Source organism: Hippoglossus stenolepis, chromosome 21, assembly GCF_022539355.2.
Source record: "Hippoglossus stenolepis isolate QCI-W04-F060 chromosome 21, HSTE1.2, whole genome shotgun sequence".
Classification (NCBI taxonomy): Eukaryota; Metazoa; Chordata; class Actinopteri; order Pleuronectiformes; family Pleuronectidae; genus Hippoglossus; species Hippoglossus stenolepis.
This window is the reverse complement of record NC_061503.1, coordinates 20,008,709-20,018,253: the sequence shown is the minus strand read 5'-3', so window position 1 is coordinate 20,018,253 and position 9,545 is coordinate 20,008,709. Positions and strand designations below refer to the sequence as shown.

Genomic DNA, 9,545 nt, shown 5'->3' with positions numbered 1-9,545 from the left:
CTCCAAACCACCAGCTCACCTTTTGTTCTCCACTATTATCATTTTAATTTGAATAATTGAGCTAATTGATGATGCAGCCTGAAGTGACATTCATCTAACGAGCCTCCGGGGGCAGGAGAGTGGGTTTGGATGGATCAGCACTATGTGTGCCAGAGAGGTGTGTGTTACTGTGTGTGTTACTGTGTGTGTGTGTTACCGTGGGGACGTCTAATAAGTCGTTGTCAAGGAAGCAGAACAGTGAAAAACTTGGCAGTCAGTGAATCCTCGTCCGACACAAGGTGAATCCTCCTTGAACAGCAGCATGTGGTCCCACACTCCTCTTCCTCCTCTTCCTCTGTCGCCCTTCACTCCTCCATCTCTAATCCATCCATCCTGTCATCCATTATTCATGAGGGATGGACACCGACACATTTTGAAAATGGGAAATGTCCTGAGTCAGACAGGCTGCAGTGCCTCTGATGACCACCAGGGGTCCTTGTTGCTTCATGTTGGACTGAACCTTCAGTGTTTTCATTAATGAAGCTGAGTTTAAAATGTAGTTTTATTATGTTGTAATAATGCAAACAAAGTAAAACCTCACATCTGTTTGTACTCTCACATTCAGACAGAATATTTCTCTGTTAATAAAGACAAAGAAAATAAGTATTTACTTATATAAGTAATAAGACTTTATTATTTATTTAAATATTTATAAAACATCATTTTTGTGTCTTTGGTTGTTATTTTTTTTTGTAACACGTGAACATTGAAGTTCAGAAACTCTGTGGAAAGTTTGTGTGTTTTTGAAAAGTGAAGGATTATTATTTGATTATTGAGTGAAGATGGAAAGTTGTGAAGTTTGGAAAATGAGGACATATTTTATAAAAGAGATTTTATTTGACTGTAGTTAAGAGAATCATCGATGGTTCAGTCTGAGGACGTTGTCGATAATTTAATCATTTTCAGCAGCTGCAGGTCTGAAGACATGAATCCATTTCTCTCTGAGTCTGAATTGATTTGAACATTTATAACATTTAAGTTCAGCTTGTTCCTGGTTGTAGAGGCGATATGTTTAATATGTGTGTTAATCCCTGATGAGGCTCAGTAGCGTCTCCTCGTCCAGTTTCTGAACGTCTGAAATCAAAGTGTTAAAACACTTGATCATCTCTGATCCTCTGTTTCCTTCATTGGTTCATTCTCTGTCTTGATCTTCATTGACTGTCGTCTTCGTCCGGTTCAGCTCTTTGTGCCTCGTCCAGAAGTGAAGCTGTTTATTCTTCTGTGATTTGACAGAAGTGAATAAAAACAAGTTCACAGTATTAGTATAGTAAATAGTAGTAGTTCTATTTTCAGCTGCTTGTTGCCGTACATCATTGAATCTGTGGCTTCACTGTGTAAATAACACGATGTGTTGACGTTCCACATGTTCCACATGTTCCACATGTTCCACAGATCGTCACTTCGTCCTGTTCTCATGTGACATGATCTAAACGTGACGACGTGTGAAAAACCCTCAAACGCACGTTCAGGTTCACAGCTTCTGTTTCTCTGTGTTTCAGTCACAGATACTTTACTCCTCCGGCCAGGACGACCAGGAACCACTGACCGGCCGATTGTCCACGCCACCGCCTGCCCAAGCTCCGCCCCCAGCTCGCCCCTGCTATGAGACGCCTTCTGACACAGACGCAACTGACTGCACGACCGGGGAAAGAGAGGATGATGGGAAAAGTTCAATGAAAGAGCCCAGAGCCCCCAGCAGATCACTGAAGCTCCCGCAGCCCTCCAAGCTCCGCCTCTTCCTGTCTCAGACCTCCAGCACGGCCCCCCCCTCGACGACCAGGGCGTCCAGGCAGCCGGCGACCGTTCGTGACCCAGAGAGCCACGCCTCTTCTGGGGTAAAGCTCAGAACGCCGGACTTTACGCTCGGCTCGTCACGCCTCCCGAAACCAAAGAGCCACTGAGAGCGCTCGTCTGGCATCAGCTTCCTACCGCGCAGCGACGTGAGTCCAGCAACCGCACGTTCCCCCCCCGAGCCGCACGAGTCTGTTCTGAAGGAATGAAAAATATATTTATCTAATATTATTTATTTATTTTTCATTGAAGACAATAAAGAGTAAAGTTTTTAAATTAAATGATCAATAGGAAAACACAGATTTTAGTTTAAAGACTTTTCTCTGCCACTGATCTCTTCCCACCAGCAGGTGGTGGTGTTGGACTAGTTTCAGCTATTGTTGCGTTTAATATATCAGCCCAAATTTTTTACATTATTCATTTAGGTTGTTGTAGCGGAGAAGATGTTAACGTGTTTAACATTTCTAAATGATCCCAAACACCTTTCCTGCTTGTTAATCTGGTATTAGCATTCTGACGGGGTAGTTAGCATGCGAACTTGTTAATGACGGATTAGTGGCTGCTAATGCTAATGTTGGTGGCTAACAGCTAACAACCTCATCACATCGAAACTAAAGTGTCTCATTTATTCCATTTTTAAAATTAGATTTATAGCTAATTCGGGTTTCAGTAAAATAAAGTGTATCCAGAAATTATAAATGTTAAGTTATTTTGTGATTGTACGTTTAGTATTATATTTATTCCCGCTCGCTGCGTGTTAGGAACCAGTGTCTTTATCCCTCGGTGCCTGATTCACTGGCGCGGTGGGAACGTGGTGGCGCCTCCTCCTGGACGAACTCCAACACTGGCTTGTTTGTTTCAGACCGACTCAAACCTGCTGCTCACATCAACTCCTCTGACGTCAGAAAAATCTTTATCCAACCTTATTTCCATGTGACTTTGTCCGTGTCGCATGTTCGACCCTCGCTTCGTGTTTGGTTCCACGTTCTCCTGAACGTTCCCTGTTTGAGAAATTCTCCTCCTCCGCCCTCTGATGGAGAATCTGTCTGAAGGTTCTAACGTCCGTTTGAACGACTCATCGTAACGAGACGACATCGATGCACCGAGACCGAGACACAAACTGGTTCCACTTTCTCTCCAGCGACCAATCAGAGACTCCGACTGATGACACGTGATCGTCTGACTTTTCCCTCCAGCTCCGCTTGCTTCGATATTATAAACAGTATATACAAGACACTATGCAACAAAGTGGCTGGTTCAACTCGTCCTGCCCGAGTTCCTCTGAGCCAGAGCAGAGACGCAGTCGTATGAACATTTATGCAAATAACTGACATAGTGTAGGTTCACGTTTCATCCAGATGATGATGAAGAGCTTGACCGCCGTGACACGGATGAACTCAAATATCAACATGTAAACAACAACAACATTATCAGCTGATCAATCGTCTCAGTTTATAACGAAGGAGGCGTCCCTCCTCTTCATCCTTTTCCTTCTATAACACTACACACACACACACACACACACACACACACACACACACACACCTGAGAGCAGCAGGTACCACTCCAGTGTTGTAGATAAACCCAGTTGCCATGGTGATGTAGTTGGACAGCCATGGCAACCGTGTGTGTGTGTGTGTGTGTGTGTGTGTGTGTGTGTGTGTGTGTGTGTGTGTGTGTGTGTGTGTGTGTGTGTGTGTGTGTGTGTGTGTGTGTGTGTGTGTGTGTGTGTGTGTGTGTGTGTTTCTGGGTCTTAACGAAGGATTTGTTCATGAAGAGAAATAAATAACCGTTAATCTTCCTCCCGGCTGCTCGTCGTCCAATCAGATTCAGGCCTCATGTAGTTTTAACTTCATTTAATCAAATTCAGCTTCAGCTCTGAACCGAGTGAAACTTTATTTTGATTTTCACTTTAAATGTCTTTGTTATCTAGAGTCTGAAAAAGACCAATTAGTCGCTGATGATTATAAATTCTCTGTTTCCATTTGTTAATTAATCACAGTCGCAAAACTCCCGACATTCTGAAGATATTTCACATTAAAAGTCTTTTCTGCGAGGACACAGCTGCCTGAAGACTTTTAATGTGAAGGATCTGCAGGAAGTGTTCACTGACGACAGTAGAAAAGAAAAGTGTAGAAACAGGAGCAAGTTTCTAAACCTGGTGATTCCCCAAATATAAAAAACATCTTAAAACGTGACACAAATGTGAATAAATTATAACATTTAATAATCTCTGTTGATGTCCGTTTGGTCCTGAAGTGAAACCAGGTGAAGGATTGTGGATGTTTTCACCGTCAGCTGCTTCAGGGTCGATATATCTCTGTATTTCACTCACTGTCTCGAAGTGAAACGTTTATTATCAACATCAGAATGTTGTCCTCACTCTTCATGTCTGTACAGTTTATCCTTCACTTTTATTTTGAAAGGCGGAAGGACAGGTATTTTATTTTGACAGACCTCCTGCCATTTCCTGTATCGTTAAAATGTTCATGTAATAACTTGCCGGCGTTTTCAATCTCGCCACCGCACAACGTTTATTTATGTGACTGTACAAACTGCTGTGATGAATAAACTCGTGTTATTGTTATTGATGTAATTACACTGAAGCTCGAGCTTGTGAAGCGTCTCGCTCTGAAAATGCACTTTAATGAAACAGAGCTTCGACCAGTTCGACTCTGAAACAACTTTTATTTCTGTTTTTTTGTTTTTATTGAGTTTTAAAATCGGGTTAAATCTGCGTTCATGTGCTGTGATGTCATCAGGAAGTTCGGCCTCATGTTAAAGTGTTAAACGTCCTGAACGACAAATTTATTCAAATAAAACAAGACATCGACTGATTTATTTTGGAATCAGAAAAAAACTATTTTGTTTATTTACAAATGTTTTGTGACGTGAACGCTGCGTCAGTTGCTATTTTGACCTTTGAACCCTGCTCTCATTGGTTCAAACCTGCATTGGAGCTGTTTCATTGGTTTGAGTGTGACGACGTCTGTCTTCTCATGTACGATTGGCCGACACCTCTCTGCCTGTAGCTCATTGGTTCATGTTGATGGTTCTCTTCTGTCATTGGCTGAAATAAAAATAATCCACATGAAAACTGAGTCTGACGTGTGTGTGTGTGTGTGTGTGTGACCTCTGACCTCTGACCCTGGATCAGTTCGAAGCCTCTGATCCTGCTTCATGTTTTTCTTTAGAATCATTTAAGGAACATTTCAGTTTTTCTGTGAACGAGTGACAGCGATGAGGATGAGTTGTTGTTATGGAAACAAATGTGATGATGAATTCATGTGACCAAATGAACCAGTCACAGTTTGATTTTCAAAATAAATCAGAAAATTGTTCTGTTCATTCTTTATGCAATGTTCTAAAACCCCTCAGTGTTAGTGACACCTGTGGTCATTGTGTGAACTGCAGTCAGCATCTCGTTCACACTCGTTTGAAGCTAAAAGTTTGAACGTCTGGTCGCACTCGTCTTTTCTTCAACTTAGGAAGTTTCTGTGGATCGATCTGGAAACGTCGAGTCTGAATTTGACACTGAGAAGCTTTTAGGTGACTCATCCCTGCTAAGGACACACACACACACACACACACACACACACACACTTTAACCTTCTCTTTAGCTCCCTTTCGGAGCAGGAGGCGGAGCTTCAGTCTTACACTGAGCTGACTTTAACCCAACTGGACTTTTTAGGAAGTTTTTCCTCTAATTGACAGTTTCATATTAAAACAGATTAATATACGTCTTTGTTAACCAGCTACGTACCACATGGTTTTAAGGCAGCTGAAATTAAACCTCTGCTTAAAAAGCCTCTTGATCCAGATGTTGTAGATAATTAGACTCATATCAAACCTTCATTTCTAAAGCTGCTGCTGACGGTGGGATTACTGTGAAAGTCTCCCAGTAAACCTCCACTATGAGTCATCACAGAAACAGCTGTTCAAAGTTTGAAGTGATAGAATCAAAGGGTTAAATTCACACATTCCCATTAAAATACCTTCAGACATGAATCCGTGAAGGAAACTTGAGGGAAGATGATGAGTTGGAGAACGAGTTGGTTCACAGGAAGTGATGAATCTGATTGTTGCCACAGTTTCTCCTCTGAGCCGTTTAGAAACCACACGATTCAGATCGGATGTTTCTGCTTCAATTTAAAACAACAACCTGTTTGTGTCTCACAGCGTCTCCACAGAGGCCACCAGGGGGCGATCTGAGCCCCGACAGCTCGTGTGTTCGGTTCGTAGTGTGTGTGTGTGTGTGTGTGTGTGTGTGTGTGTGTATTGCAGCAGCACACGAAAACAAACATGGCAGCAGTAAAAGTCATCAGCAGCAGCTCTTAAATCTCTCACTACATTTAACAGCCTCCACTTTTATGGCTCCACTGATGGAGACTGAAGATTGTCTTCATGACTGACACACACACACACACTCACACACGGTGTGTGTATTTGTGATGTAAATGTGTGATGAGTGTGTGTTGTGTGTAACTGTGTGTATAAACGTGTGTTGGATCTGAGGTTGTGTATTGATTCAGTTTGTCGATGTTGTTGCTTCATTCATCAAACTGTTGATTTCTCCTCATCTCAGTTTTATTCAAAGTTCAGTGAAGTTTCATCTGAAGAAACTTTTCTCTTCTTCAGACTCGAACCTGCGAGAGACAATTTGATTTCTTAGAGATTAATTCATGATCTGGTTAAGTCGAGTTCTTCAGTCCAGGTTACTAATTTAAACTAAACTAAAAACTTGAAGGAAAATATGAAGCAAACACAAAGTTAACATTTCTCTTTATTAAATGAGTAAAACATGTGACAGATATAAACTCATGTTAATGTGTGAATGATTGTGAAGGTTCCTGAGACCAGGAGGAAAAATATCATCAGTCCGTCTCTCGTCAACCCACATTTAATTAAACTGTGTGTGTGTGTGTGTGTGTGTGTGACCGAGCAGAGGAGAATATTTGTGTTGGACTGAAACTCTCCAACTGTAAAATTAAATCTTCTGCTCGGAAACATTGTTTATAGAAACTAACAAAGTAAAACGAATGAGGTCGTCTGAGATTCATTAGTCTCTTGAAGTGTGGAGGAGAAAAGTCATTAAAGTTCCTCCGACACCAGATTCCAGCTCCAACAACACAAACTGTCGCCTCCTGTCGGTTTGTGTTGTGGTTGACGGTTGATCGCAGACGAACTGAGCTTCATTGATCCTGAAGGAAAGTGTCCTAACCAGACGACGCAGGAGAAGAATGGAACTGAAATAAAAAACCACAGCTGCAGATATTGAATAGAAAATAAAGATCAGAAACAGATTTAGACGTAAATAAAACCGCAGCAGGTGAAACGCTGAAGGATCCGAAACAGATTTAAGAACTGTGCAAGATGTCAGATTCAAACAGAAACAGAGCAGATTATTTGATCACTTAACGATCAATAAAGTACGTCAGTAATGTTACGTTACGATGACAACAGAGGGCGCTGTCGAGTAAGTTCGTCCTGAGTGACTCGATCATCGCAGTGAGGACGTGTTTTTGACGAACAAAGACGAGACCGTTTGTGGAAAGTTAGCTTAGTTCAACGATAACAAACCTGCGGGCTAACGTGTTAGTGACGTACACGACCTCTGACCTCTGACCTCTGTCCGTGTTTCCTGTGACTTACAGACACCAGGAAGTCAGAGAGAAGTCTGACTTGTTTAGATTTTTTCTGAAACCGGAGAGAAAATGATTCTCCTCACTTTGAATGAACTAACGAGCCGTTTTGATTAATTCTGCCAGAAGCTGCAATTTTCCAAATGAGTCAAACTCTCATTTTCTTCTTTGGCTGCAGAACACGAAGTGAATCAAGAACATTTCCTTCTGTCCAACATTCAGTCACTTCATTCTTCCTCCTCCTGGAAATCATTGGACCAGAATGTGTGAAGCTGGAAGGACGTGAATAACGACATGAAACCCTGATGGTGACGGGTTCGTTTGATGGTGAAGAGACGGAGACGTCAGGAGATCGATCAACAACCTTCTGTGTCTCCATGTGAATCCTCGTAGCAGATTACAATACAATACACATAATACACACTGTACTATACACACTGTACTATACACACTGTACTATACACACAGTGCACACTCGTAAATACTTTGTGTGACATGAGAACAAATGAATATTAGCAGATATAATATCACAAATAACAATATAAAAACGTTTCATGTTTAATAAAAGTGTTTCTGTGATTTTTAGAAAGAGTTTGACCCTGAGCTGAAGAACAAACTCTGGTTCCCCAGAGCGACCTGAAGAACAAACTCTGGTTCCCCAGAGCGACCAGAGGCCCGAGCAGCTCGAGGATCTGGATCCACGATGAGACGCGAGCGGCGCCCGGAGAATAGAAAGTGTCGGAGTCTGTTGGCGGAGAAGAGAAGCTTCATTAGATGTTTGAAGAACAGTGACTTTGTGGAACTCTGTCAGAGGCGTCTTCAAACCGCAGACATGTGATGAGTCTGATGTGAGCTGCTCTGGCGGCTCCTCTGTAACGAGCCTGGTTTTACATCCACAGTCTTTACTGTCGCCGTGGAGACGAGTCCTCGGGTTCGTCTTTTCATCTCCTGATCGTTTCAGTCGACGGCTTTTTACTGACAGACTTTCTTTAGATGACGGATCTGTGTCACCTGTTGTTGACAGAAACTAGTTTGGTCCATGACCCATCCGCTAACATGGAGGAGGAGGGTTTATGAGCTATACTGCAGCCAGCCACCAGGGGGCGATCCAGATGCTTTGGATGTCATATCATCCATATTTGTTTCGTAAGTACCAACGTTTTTCAATCTGTGAAAATGTGATCAACACGTTTTAGAGAAGAATAATTTCGAGTCAATGTCCAGAAGCTGTGACGACACTGAGCTGCAGGACATTTACAGAAGTGAGGAGACGATTGGATCAGAGATTCATCTGATCCACTGATGTTTTCCTGTGAACATGAGGTTTGTCCTGATGCTGCAGCTCCTCCCTGCTGGAATCAGCTGGTTCATCATGGTCATGAAGGACTGAACCTGTCGCCAGGAGCCACAGGCAGAGAAGAGGCCCAACACACAACACCACATATTCACCGGTTCTGTACACGAGCCCAGGCTGTTGTTTCACTGCCAACGCTGTTCAGACGAGACCCAGCGGAACGGAACCGGCCCCAGAACGAGCGTGAAGCTTCGGTTCCTCCAACAAAACCCTGAACCACTTTTATCTGGGATCGTGGTTTCTCCGTGTTTTAAATCAACTCCACAGTTTGTCAGCACGTGGTCGACGCCGAGCTTCACTCAGGACCTCAGTTCGGCTTCAGGAGCCTCTGATGATGAAGCTCAAGAGATTTGACACTTTCTACGTCCAAAATACGAGAATGATTTTATAACGAGATGAGGAGTGAACACAGAGACGCAGGATTAAAGGTCTTTACACAAGTCTGTGTTTTTCACCAGATTGTTTTTAATCTGTCATCCAGTAAAAATCCTCACGAACAGAAACGTTCACTCTGAGTCTGACGGGTTTTTCTATTGGTTCTGAATTTCTGCAGGAGATGATGAAAATGGAGAAAGTGGAGAAGTGAGCAGGATTTAATTTCCTCTCCTGAGAAGCTTCAGGAACAAGGAACATTTCCTCTTCTGATCAAGAAGCTGATGGATCCTGATCACATGTTTCAGGTCGTCACAGGTTTGATTTCCGGCTCTGAGACCAAACAT

General features: G+C 42.6%; 1 protein-coding gene across 5 annotated transcripts in view; it reads left to right on the top strand.

Annotated features, from left to right (window-relative positions):
* ccser2b (coiled-coil serine-rich protein 2b) overlaps positions 1-4,927 on the top strand; it is a 27,794-nt gene extending 22,867 nt beyond the window's left edge. For 2 of the 5 annotated variants that reach the window (XM_035146293.2, XM_035146292.2), the window contains exon 16: positions 1,539-1,731. In XM_035146293.2, coding sequence (XP_035002184.2) covers positions 1,539-1,584 — 46 coding nt within the window. In that variant the 3' untranslated portion in view covers positions 1,585-1,731. Of the gene's footprint in view, positions 1-1,538 lie in introns of all 5 variants that reach the window. The other 3 variants (XM_035146288.2, XM_035146291.2, XM_035146294.2) reach the window with 3 other exon arrangements.
* The last annotated feature ends 4,618 nt before the right edge of the window (positions 4,928-9,545 follow it).